Here is a 13,035-nt window from a genome sequence, read left to right as displayed (position 1 = left end):
TGACAGAGTACAAATATTTAGGTATCATGTTAGACCCCACACTCACCTTCAAAAAACACGTTAAACAACTGTGTCAAAGCCTCAAATACAATATTAAAACTTTTAAATGCATTAGAAACTCACTCACACAAGAAGCTGCACAAATCTTCTTTAATGCCATGATAATGTCCCGTGTTTACTACTGCATAACCTGCTGGTCCCAGGCAGGAAAAACCACCCTCAGGCCACTAGAATCACTTCACAAGCAAGCCCTAAAAGTACTGGACAGGAAACCAAGACAATACCATCATTGCCATATTCTAGAAAAACATGGACTCCACAATTTTGATAATATCCAGAGATTTGCCTCAATTCGCCTGGTCTTCAGAATCTTAAATAACTCTGCACCTGCACCACTTAACGACTTTGTTCACTTCACATCCACAGTCACCACCAGAGCCACACGAGCGTCCACCAGGGGGCAGTGTGCCATCCCAAAGCGCAAAACCTCATTTGCACAAACTGCCTTTTCTTATAATGCCATAAAAGAATGGAACAACCTTCCAAATGAACTAAAACATCAGACAAACTATATCACCTTCACAGCAGAGCTTAAACAGTGGCTAGGGAACAACCAAACCTGCCAGCACTAATATTTTGTGTAGAAGTGGTTATTTGTTATTTATGTCCTGATATAAAATGATAGATATATTAGGTAGGTCATTGTATAAATATATATATATATATATATATATATATATTTTAAAAGATAAGGACTTGTCTATAATTGCAATCATTGTTGAAATGTGTATTTTATATTGTACATGTGTGAAAGTTGGAGAGGTTGTGGGAGTGTGTGTGTCTGACAGTGTCGGACTGTATGTGTGGTATTGTTTGACTGAGTTTTTTTTTTTTCCACTGTATTTTATTATGTAATGGGGACTGCAGATGGAAACTAGCTATTTAGCTATAATCTGGTACAGATCATCTTTGTTTTATGAGCTTAATGTCTCTGTACATTGTCCCTTTTCAAATAAAGGCTAAGATAAGATAAGATTAAAAAAAATAAGGCGCTGCACACAGGTAAGGTCTAACCTTACTAACCCCCAGAGCAACAGTGGTAAGAAAAAACTCCCTCTGAGGAAGAAACCTCAAGCAGACCAGACTCAAAGGGGTGACCCTCTGCTTGGGCCATGATACAGACATAAATTACAGAACAATTCACAAAACGAATATACAAGAAATGCTGTTGGTGCACAGGACAGGAGGGTCTCCAGCACAAATACAACTCCCATCTCTGGATGGAGCTGCACTTTAAACGGAAAAAAGAGAATCAAGCATCAGAAAGACAACAAATACAGTATAATTTGTCAGCAATAAACAAGAAAAACAGGAAATACTAAGGTGATCGCTGGCCACTAGCCCTAAACTTCACTAAAAGACCCAGAATTTAGGTAAAGTTGAGGCCACGGCACAGTCCGTTTACTAATAAAATTAATTAAAAGAGTAAAAAGCGTAGAACTATACTATACCAGTATGCTAACCATACAAAAGGGAAAATAAGTGCATCTCAAGTCTGGACTTGAAAGTCTCCACAGAATCTGACACAGGGAGATCATTCCACTGAAGCTCAGCCTCAGACACCACGGGCCTGAACTTGGCAATACTGCGCAGCTGAAAGAAGCAGTTTTTGACCAGCTGCCTTGAATGGTGTTCCAGTGACATGGTTTGTTGAACTGTTGGTCACTTTGGATCATTAAAACCCGGTGGTTTTTGCATCTTCACCTCCGTGTCCTGGCTGCCAGTTTTTGGGGTGGTTCAATTTGTCTCTGCGCCTGCACAACATGTAACACCTGGTTGCCTTTTCACCACTTGTCACTGTAAACACTGCACTATATGAGGCTGTTTAACTGAAATACTTCCACTGCCACACGTTGTACATTGCTCTGTGTTGTTACTTTGGCCACAGCAGATGTCACCCTGATGAGTCCCGTCTGCTTGAGGTTTCTTCTTGAGCAGAGAAGGATTCTCCTTCAACAAAACATCAAATCTAGGCCTGCATCCCAGATGTACCTTCTGGCAAATTGGAGCTGAACTTTCAGCTCTTCTTTTTAATAAAATCCTCCTCTGTACCTCTTCATCTTGAAGCTGTATAACTGGAGATACAAAATGCAAAACATGCACTGTGTACAATTTCTCCAATCACAGCCACAGAAGCCTGTAAGTTCTTCTGGGTTGTCTGGGTGTCTTGGTGGCTTTCCTCATTCTTCTCCTGTTTTTGAGAACTGTCTACTCCATGCAGATTTACCACAGAGTGTCATACTGTTTGTATTTCTTCATAACTGATGTAAATAAAGTCCAAGACATATTCAGTGACTTGGAAATGTTCATGTATCCATCCCCTGATGTTGAAAGAAAACTGGCAATTAAACTAGCAATTTCCAGGTATTATACCACACAGGCTGATTACTTATGCAACACATCATCTTGGCTTTTATACAGTGAGGAAAATAAGTATTTGAACACCCTGCGATTTTGCAGGTTCTCCCACTTAGAAATCATGGAGGGGTCTGAAATTTTCATCTTAGGTGCATGTCCACTGTGAGAGACATAATCTAAAAAATAAAAAAATAAAAAAATCAGAAATCACAATGTATGATTTTTTAAAATAATTTATTTGTATGTTACTGCTGCAAATAAGTATTTGAACACCTGTGAAAATCAATGTTAATATTTGGTACAGTAGCCTTTGTTTGCAATTCCAGAGGTCAAACGTTTCCTGTAGTTTTTCACCAGGTTTTCACACACTGCAGCAGGGATTTTGGTCCACTCCTCCATACAGATCTTCTCTAGATCTTTCAGGTTTGGAGTTTCAGCTCCCTCCAAAGATTTTCTATTGAGTTCAGGTCTAGAGACTGGCCAGGCCACTCCAGGACCTTGAAATGCTTCTTACGGACCCCCTCCTTAGTTGCTCTGGCTGTGTGTTTGGGGTCATTGTCATGTTGAAGACCCAGCCATGACCCATCTTCAATGATCTTACTGAGGGAAGGAGGTTGTTTGCCAAAATCATGCAATACATGACCCCATCCATCCTCCCTTCAATACAGTGCAGTTGTCGTGTCCCCTTTGCAGAAGAGCACCCCCAGAGTATGATGATTCCACTCCCATAATTCACGGTTGGGATGGGTTTCTTGGGGTTGTTCTCATCCTCTAAACATGGTAAGTGGAGTTGATTCCAAAAAGCTCTATTCTGGTCTCATCTGACCACATGACCTTCTCCCATGCCTCCTCTGGATCATCCAGATGGTCACTGGTGAACTTCAAACGGGCCTGGACATGTGCTGGCTTGAGCAGGGGGACCTTGCTGCCCTGCAGGATTTTAAACCATGACAGCATCATGTGTTACTAATGTAATCTTTGTGACTGTGGTCCCAGCTCTCTTCAGGTCATTGACCAGGTCCTCCTGTGTAGTTCTGAGCTTTCTCAGAATCATCCTTACCCCACAAAGTGAGATCTTGCATGGAATCCCAGACCGAGGGAGATTGACAGTCATCTTGAGTTTCTTCCACTTTCTAATAAATAATCATAACAGTTGTTGTCTTCTACCAAGCTGCTTGCCTGTTGTCCTGTAGTCCATCCCAGCCTTGTGCAGGTCTACAGTTTTGTCCCTGGTGTCCTTAGACAGCTCTTTGGTCTTGGCTATGGTGGACAGGTTGGAGTGTGATTGATTGAGTGTGTGAACAGGTGTCTTTTATACAGGTAACAAGTTCAAACAGGTGCAATTAATACAGGTAAAGAGTGCAGAATAAGAGGGCTTCTTAAAGAAAAATTAACAGGTCTGTGAGAGACAGAATTCTTGCTGGTTGGTAGGGGATCAAATACTTATTTGCAGCAGTAACATAGAAATAAATTATTAAAAAATCATACATTGATTTCCGGATTTTTTTTTTTTATTAGATTATGTCTCTCACAGTGGACATGCACCTAAGATGAAAATTTCAGACCCCTCCATGAATCCTAAGTGGGAGAACTTGCAAATCACAAGGTGTTCAAATATTTATTTTCCTCACTGTATTTTTAATTTATTTATATCAAGTTGTAGAGATTTACTTTGACTTTGAGTTTAAGGAAGATCATTTTAGAAAGTTTTACATTGAGAAGCCTGATTTACTTTTTGGATTTGAAATGGCATAAATAAATAAAGATGCATGAAGTATCAAGGGCCTGAATACTTTTGCAAGCCACTGTATTGGAAGAACTGATATATCCTGTCAAATAAATTAACTGCAAACGATGAGCTGAGCATTACCTTGAGATCAAAATGGGCAATATTCTTGCTGTGCATGAAGCGCATTCCCTCCAGGATCTGCTTCATGAACTGAATGGCCTCAGTCTCTGACAGGTAGTCCTTCTCAGCAATGAAGTCAAATAACTCTCCACCATGTACTCTAAAAGTCAAACAGCAATGTTGGAGACATATGAGGTTTCTTACAAAACACCTTTCCACGGAAATAGACAAACATTGTAGAATATACAACACTAATGCGCTTTTTGTTGCTCACTTTCTTCATCATCACAAACATCCACATATCAGTATACAGCAGCCTGATTCCTTTTTAAGGCTGATTGCCTACGCTTTTGTTGCCCCCCAAAAAACAATCTGGGCACGATAATGAGTGTAATCTGTGGTACAAGTAGCGTTGTAGCACAATGTGAGCACAAACGTTAAAACAATGTGACATTGGGACACATCGTGATCCAAAAACCATGAATAAATGGATGTAATTTGCAGAGATAAGGGGCAATATCAATCAATCAATCAATCAATCAATCAATTTTTTTTATATAGCGCCAAATCACAACAAACAGTTGCCCCAAGGCGCTTTATATTGTAAGGCAAGGCCATACAATAATTATGTAAAACCCCAACGGTCAAAACGACCCCCTGTGAGCAAGCACTTGGCTACAGTGGGAAGGAAAAACTCCCTTTTAACAGGAAGAAACCTCCAGCAGAACCAGGCTCAGGGAGGGGCAGTCTTCTGCTGGGACTGGTTGGGGCTGAGGGAGAGAACCAGGAAAAAGACATGCTGTGGAAGAGAGCAGAGATCAATCACTAATGATTAAATGCAGAGTGGTGCATACAGAGCAAAAAGAGAAAGAAACAGTGCATCATGGGAACCCCCCAGCAGTCTACGTCTATAGCAGCATAACTAAGGGATGGTTCAGGGTCACCTGATCCAGCCCCAACCATAAGCCCCAGCAAAAAGGAAAGTTTTAAGCCTAATCTTAAAAGTAGAGAGGGTGTCTGTCTCCCTGATCTGAATTGGGAGCTGGTTCCACAGGAGAGGAGCCTGAAAGCTGAAGGCTCTGCCTCCCATTCTACGCTTACAAACCCTAGGAACTACAAGTAAGCCTGCAGTCTGAGAGCGAAGCGCTCTATTGGGGTGATATGGTACTACGAGGTCCCTAAGATAAGATGGGACCTGATTATTCAAAACCTTATAAGTAAGAAGAAGAATTTTAAATTCTATTCTAGAATTAACAGGAAGCCAATGAAGAGAGGCCAATATGGGTGAGATATGCTCTCTCCTTCTAGTCCCCGTCAGTACTCTAGCTGCAGCATTTTGAATTAACTGAAGGCTTTTTAGGGAACTTTTAGGACAACCTGATAATAATGAATTACAATAGTCCAGCCTAGAGGAGATAAATGCATGAATTAGTTTTTCAGCATCACTCTGAGACAAGACCTTTCTGATTTTAGAGATATTGCGTAAATGCAAAAAAGCAGTCCTACATATTTGTTTAATATGCGCTTTGAATGACATATCCTGATCAAAAATGACTCCAAGATTTCTCACAGTATTACTAGAGGTCAGGGTAATGCCATCCAGAGTAAGGATCTGGTTAGACACCATGTTTCTAAGATTTGTGGGGCCAAGTACAATAACTTCAGTTTTATCTGAGTTTAAAAGCAGGAAATTAGAGGTCATCCATGTCTTTATGTCTGTAAGACAATCCTGCAGTTTAGCTAATTGGTGTGTGTCCTCTGGCTTCATGGATAGATAAAGCTGGGTATCATCTGCGTAACAATGAAAATTTAAGCAATACCGTCTAATAATACTGCCTAAGGGAAGCATGTATAAAGTGAATAAAACTGGTCCTAGCACAGAACCTTGTGGAACTCCATAATTAACCTTAGTCTGTGAAGAAGATTCCCCATTTACATGAACAAATTGTAATCTATTAGATAAATATGATTCAAACCACCGCAGCGCAGTGCCTTTAATACCTATGGCATGCTCTAATCTCTGTAATAAAATTTTATGGTCAACAGTATCAAAAGCAACACTGAGGTCTAACAGAACAAGCACAGAGATGAGTCCACTGTCCGAGGCCATAAGAAGATCATTTGTAACCTTCACTAATGCTGTTTCTGTACTATGATGAATTCTAAAACCTGACTGAAACTCTTCAAATAGACCATTCCTCTGCAGATGATCAGTTAGCTGTTTTACAACTACCCTTTCAAGAATTTTTGAGAGAAAAGGAAGGTTGGAGATTGGCCTATAATTAGCTAAGATAGCTGGGTCAAGTGATGGCTTTTTAAGTAATGGTTTAATTACTGCCACCTTAAAAGCCTGTGGTACATAGCCAACTAACAAAGATAGATTGATCATATTTAAGATCGAAGCATTAAATAATGGTAGGGCTTCCTTGAGCAGCCTGGTAGGAATGGGGTCTAATAAACATGTTGATGGTTTGGATGAAGTAACAAATGAAAATAACTCAGACAGAACAATCTGAGAGAAAGAGTCTAACCAAATACCGGCATCACTGAAAGCAGCCAAAGATAACGATACGTCTTTGGGATGGTTATGAGTAATTTTTTCTCTAATAGTTAAAATTTTGTTAGCAAAGAAAGTCATGAAGTCATTACTAGTTAAAGTTAATGGAATACTCAGCTCAATAGAGCTCTGACTCTTTGTCAGCCTGGCTACAGTGCTGAAAAGAAACCTGGGGTTGTTCTTATTTTCTTCAATTAGTGATGAGTAGAAAGATGTCCTAGCTTTACGGAGGGCTTTTTTATAGAGCAACAGACTCTTTTTCCAGGCTAAGTGAAGATCTTCTAAATTAGTGAGACGCCATTTCCTCTCCAACTTACGGGTTATCTGCTTTAAGCTACGAGTTTGTGAGTTATACCACGGAGTCAGACACTTCTGATTTAAAGCTCTCTTTTTCAGAGGAGCTACAGCATCCAAAGTTGTCTTCAATGAGGATGTAAAACTATTGACGAGATACTCTATCTCCCTTACAGAGTTTAGCTAGCTACTCTGCACTGTGTTGGTATATGGCATTAGAGAACATAAAGAAGGAATCATATCCTTAAACCTAGTTACAGCGCTTTCTGAAAGACTTCTAGTGTAATGAAACTTATTCCCCACTGCTGGGTAGTCCATCAGAGTAAATGTAAATGTTATTAAGAAATGATCAGACAGAAGGGAGTTTTCAGGGAATACTGTTAAGTCTTCTATTTCCATACCATAAGTCAGAACAAGATCTAAGATATGATTAAAGTGGTGGGTGGACTCATTTACTTTTTGAGCAAAGCCAATAGAGTCTAATAATAGATTAAATGCAGTGTTGAGGCTGTCATTCTCAGCATCTGTGTGGACGTTAAAATCGCCCACTATAATTATCTTATCTGAGCTAAGCACTAAGTCAGACAAAAGGTCTGAAAATTCACAGAGAAACTCACAGTAACGACCAGGTGGACGATAGATAATAACAAATAAAACTGGTTTTTGGGACTTCCAATTTGGATGGACAAGACTAAGAGACAAGCTTTCAAATGAATTAAAGCTCTGTCTGGGTTTTTGATTAATTAATAAGCTGGAATGGAAGATTGCTGCTAATCCTCCGCCCCGGCCCATGCTACGAGCATTCTGACAGTTAGTGTGACTCGGGGGTGTTGACTCATTTAAACTAACATATTCATCCTGCTGTAACCAGGTTTCTGTTAGGCAGAATAAATCAATATGTTGATCAATTATTATATCATTTACCAACAGGGACTTAGAAGAGAGAGACCTAATGTTTAATAGACCACATTTAACTGTTTTAGTCTGTGGTGCAGTTGAAGGTGCTATATTATTTTTTCTTTTTGAATTTTTATGCTTAAATAGATTTTTGCTGGTTATTGGTAGTCTGGGAGCAGGCACCGTCTCTACGAGGATGGGGTAATGAGGGGATGGCAGGGGGAGAGAAGCTGCAGAGAGGTGTGTAAGACTACAACTCTGCTTCCTGGTCCCAACCCTGGATAGTCACGGTTTGTAGGATTTAAGAAAATTGGCCAGATTTCTAGAAATGAGAGCTGCTCCATCCAAAGTGGGATGGATGCCGTCTCTCCTAACAAGACCAGGTTTTCCCCAGAAGCTTTGCCAATTATCTATGAAGCCCACCATATGAAACTCTTTAATTTTACAGAGGACTTTGTTTTTATTCAGACTTTTATTCCATCTTAGAATGAATGATTTCTGCTTGAATGGGAGCAGCATAGTGGCGTCGTGGTTAGTGGTGTTGCCTCACAGAGAGAAGGTCTTGAGATCATTCTACGCCCAGTCGTTTTTGTGTGGAGTTTGCATGTTGTCCCCTTTGTTTGCACAGATTCCCTCCAGGTGCTCCAGCTTCCTCCCACTTCCAAAGACTTGCAGGTTCGGTGAACTGGTGACTCTAAACTGGCCATAGGTGTGACTGTGGATATCTGTCTCCATGTGTTGGTCCTATGAGGGACTGGTGGCCTGTCCAGGATGAACCTGCCTCTCACCTAGTAATGGCTGGGACAGAATGCAGTTAGAGACCACCTCGACTGCCATACAGGATTTTTCCCCTTCGACTGCACCTCAAATGTTTTGAACATGAGCTAAACATTCGATATATAGCAACACAATTGCTTCATATCAATATTGATTCAGTGGCTCAAAACACTTCGGTTTCTCGTCACTAATAATTAGCATTAAAATAAAATGTGCACTGACAAACTTACAATCTTGAATACTTGCTAACCAGGACATTAAATAACGTGCAACATGTCCTTTAAATGACCTAGCTCCTTCATATCGCACGTCACACAATGTTTGCAACCAGTTGAAGTCTGTAGCCGACCATCTCAACACACAATTAGACTGATTAGGTTACGTCTGTAGAGACAAGGTACACATCTTATTAGATAATAGAGTATTTGATTTATTAGGCTATTTATTGGCTTACCCTGTCATCCAAAATTTTCTATTGCGCATCAGTGGCCGATATCAGAAACAAGCTCCAAACCTATGCTCAAACTCTGAACTCTTCACGTGCAGCAGACGTATCAGGTTTTCAGCGAATCGGTGATCAGAGAATACTGCAGTCAGAACGTGTCAGCAGATGTGAACAGCTGCTTTGGGTGTGCGCCTTAAACTTCTCTCCTGTCATTAAGAAACACACTGTGGTCTGATCTAGTTTAATCCAGTCATCAACAGAAAATTAACGGGAGAAATTTTTATTTTGGCGTAACATTTGTTTATGTGAGCCTCAAAGATCAGGTTAGGGTCCATTCTGACAGCGAGGTTAGTGACTGAAGATGAGAGGTGGATGTTGTATCCGGTGAAGGTAATGCTGGTGATGGTGGATGATGGTGTGGGGTGGCAACAACAATGGCTTCTGCTTATGTGCTGTTTAGTTGCAGGAAGGTAGTCATCATCCACACCATTATCTTCTCCAGGCAGATGGAGAGTGTGGATGAGGGCAGGGCTGCACAGGGGCTTGGATTAGTTTAAATGTAGAGTTGGGTGTCATCAGTGTAGCAGCACCAAATCACAACAAAGCTCTCTCAAGGTGCTTTCACAAGTAAGGTCTAACCTTACCAACCCCCAGAGCAAGAACACAGGAGACAGTGGTAAGAAAAGACTCCTTCTGAAGATATTGAGGAAGAAAACTCAAGCAGACCAGACTCAAAGGGGCGACCCTCTGCTTGGGCCATGCTAATAGTTACAAGATTTTGCAAAGTTTTATAAAATAAAACATAACACAACAAATGAAGATGCATTTGATGAAAAGTCCACGCAGGCGTCCAGTCGACAGTCAGTGGTCATCCAGCAGTGTTCACACCATTCAGTGGGCCTGTTCCCGCGGCAGAGTCCGTTCCATGTTCCACATTTCAGAATTTATGCAGTCGTGAAATCCAGCACATTTATAACAAATAAAATTATTTTATATAGTGCTGAATCTGAATCAGAAGCTCGAAGGACTTTACAATGATGCCTCACATTCATTCACACCAATGTCAGGGTGCAGCCATGCAAGGCACTCATGACGCACCAGGAGCAACGTGGAGATTAATGACCTTGCCCAAGGGCCCTTAGTGATTTTCTGGCCAGACAGGGGCTTGAACCCAGGATCCTCTGGTGTTGAGCCCACCGCTTATCCACTACACCATCACTTCCCCAATAAGACAGACAGACAAATTAATCTGCTCATATTACACAGTCACTGTCAGCCACATCATCAATCCAAAAAATCCTCTTCTCATCCAGCAGGTGGCACACAGCTACAGGACATTCCACAGGCACAACAAATGCCCCTTTTTTGACTGATCTGGTGCATCAAAGCTCACCAAATTATGAGTTTGTCCTCATTATATGCACTTTCATTTTGCTAAGTTAGATGATGACAGCATTTATTGTTTTTAAGTTTTCATATGAAACTGGAGAGGATGGATATTATCCAGGTGAATTCACTCACTGTATTCTACATGGTGCATGTCTCGACTTTTCAATAAGTCCACCATTTCTGACAGAGGAGATTGTTATAAAATTTGGAATATGTGGAAAAACATTCAAGTCTTGACTCAAAAGAATCACACCAAAAGTTGACTTTAACTTGGCCATGTTGCAATGCAGAATTGAGGACCTTGTTTTTATTTGAATTTTCCATTTATACTTTCTCTACAGGTTGGAGTGTCCATTTTTTGTTGCAAAGAAAAACATTAAAAAAAAACAAACTCTGGGGCAAATTAAGCCACAACTGTTAGTCCAAGCACATTTAGAGGTCTGCTAAAAACTAAGTCAGATGTTAATGCACTTTTGGTGCTCAGTCTCAGTTATGTCCAGTCTGGAGGATCTGAGGGGAACTTGAGTTTGTCTGAGGTACGAACATCAGAGGACACTGATGCTGAACTGAGGGACACATCAGATGGAAAGTTTACTCCATTCAGCTCAAACTGGGACACAGAGTCTGAGAAAAGATCAAGAGATGGAGCAGAGACCCGCTCCATTTACTAATGGAATGAATTTAAAAGGATAAGAAGCATAGTACCGTGCTATGGCAGTATGCTCACCGTACGAGAGGGAGAATAAATGGATCTGAAGTCTGGACTTGAAAGTCTCTACAGAATCTGACTATTTTATTGATGCAGGGAGATCATGCCACAGAACAGGGGCACGATAAGAGAAAGCTCTGTGACCCACAGACTTTTTATTCACCCTAGGGACACAAAGTAGTCCTGCACCCTGAGAACGCAAATCACGGGCCGGTACATAGGGTTTAATTAGATCAGCTAAATAGGGAGGTGCCAGTCTATAAATAATGGACTAGTACATCCGCTGTTTTGTGCAGTAACACCTTAGTTGGAAAAAAAAAAAAAAACAGTTGTCATCATGTCTGTGTCTCAAAGCGTGGTGACGACAGCACACCTGCAGTGAGCTTTACAAAGACATTATTACACTTTTCTTTTCTTTAAAACTCTGTGCTGCTCTGTGAGGGTCTTCGTTGTGGTTAAGTAAAAACAGAGCTAAAGACCTGCAATGTGTTAATGACAGATACTTGTACTAACACTTTTTCTTTCCCACAATGCACCAAAAGTCTCTTTCTGAGGATGATATGATGTAACTTTCTTCCCTGTCAATCACATCATGCCTTCTGCATAAATACATGTTATCCATTATTCCTGCTCAGACAGAAAAACAGGTCCAAATCCGAGGGTTAAAGGTCCACTTTTTCAGACATTTTTTCATACTATTAAATACTACTACTTATAATAACAACAACAACAACAACAATAATAATAATAATTTTAACAGCTAAAATGTTTAAGTCAGTATTACTCAGGGACTAAGTCTGTTCAGCATTTGTAATGCAGGTAGATCATTATGACTTGGTCATTTTAAAAGTAGCTCGCAAACCGAGAATGTGTGGGCACCCCTGTCACAAACAAAAGCCAAATCATAGGAACATACAAATATCTGACTTTGACTGTGTGGAATAACCAGCAGTGACTAGAACAAATCTGTGATCAGTGCTGTGTCTCTGTGGAATTAACAAGCTGCAGTGGAAAATAAATACATACTGCTGATATCACATAAAAACATTTGAATCACTCACATTAGAGCAAACATTCTCACAATTCCTGCAGTTTGTATCAGCTGCGACTGTGTGGAAAGATTGAAGTCTTTGCAGCCACCTGTTCCTATTGAAACACCAACTAGTCGCATTAACACAGCGACCTTGTCAAGGCTCCTCGGGTTGGTGAAGTCAAACAAAGACTATGTACATGTCCAATAACATGGACGCTGGGTTCATGGAAAAAAACCCAATATATATTATCAAACACACATGCACTTTGTCAACTCACAGCTCCAGAATGAGCACCACTTCAGCTCGCCTCTCAAAAACATCTTTGAGTGCCACAATGTTTGGGTGTTGTAGAGCCTGGAGGATCTCCACTTCACGCTCCACGCTGCTCCTCTCGAGGCCCACACGGGTGTATGAAGTCTTCCGAATCATCAGGAACTTCCCAGCCCAGTAAGTCCCAGTAGCTCGCTCACAAACCTCATGAACCTGCCCAAAATGCCCACTATGTGAGGCAAAGACACAGATCACAGTCACACACACGACTGGAAAATAATGTTAATTTCTAAATTATATACTGTTGCTCTAATGCAGAAAAAGACATTCAGCAGGACACTAACCACGACCTGTCACAGGGTGCATGACCTCCTTGTGAACTAAAAACAATCACGT

The 13,035-nt window shown here is 40.7% G+C and overlaps 1 protein-coding gene across 1 annotated transcript in view; it reads right to left on the bottom strand.

The window, feature by feature from the left end:
* The window catches only part of si:dkey-240h12.4 (death-associated protein kinase 2), a 104,370-nt gene that overhangs the window by 45,393 nt on the left and 45,942 nt on the right, over nt 1–13,035 (bottom strand). The window contains exons 3-4 of the mRNA XM_034160545.1: nt 12,647–12,868; nt 4,289–4,427 (exon numbers count right to left, since the gene is read on the bottom strand). Coding sequence (XP_034016436.1) covers nt 4,289–4,427; nt 12,647–12,868 — 361 coding nt within the window. The remainder of the gene's footprint in view (nt 1–4,288; nt 4,428–12,646; nt 12,869–13,035) is intronic.

The sequence above is a fragment of the Thalassophryne amazonica genome, chromosome 20 (assembly GCF_902500255.1).
Source record: "Thalassophryne amazonica chromosome 20, fThaAma1.1, whole genome shotgun sequence".
Lineage (NCBI taxonomy): Eukaryota > Metazoa > Chordata > Actinopteri > Batrachoidiformes > Batrachoididae > Thalassophryne > Thalassophryne amazonica.
Note: the sequence above shows the minus strand (reverse complement) of the source record. Positions and strands in the feature narration are given on the sequence as shown.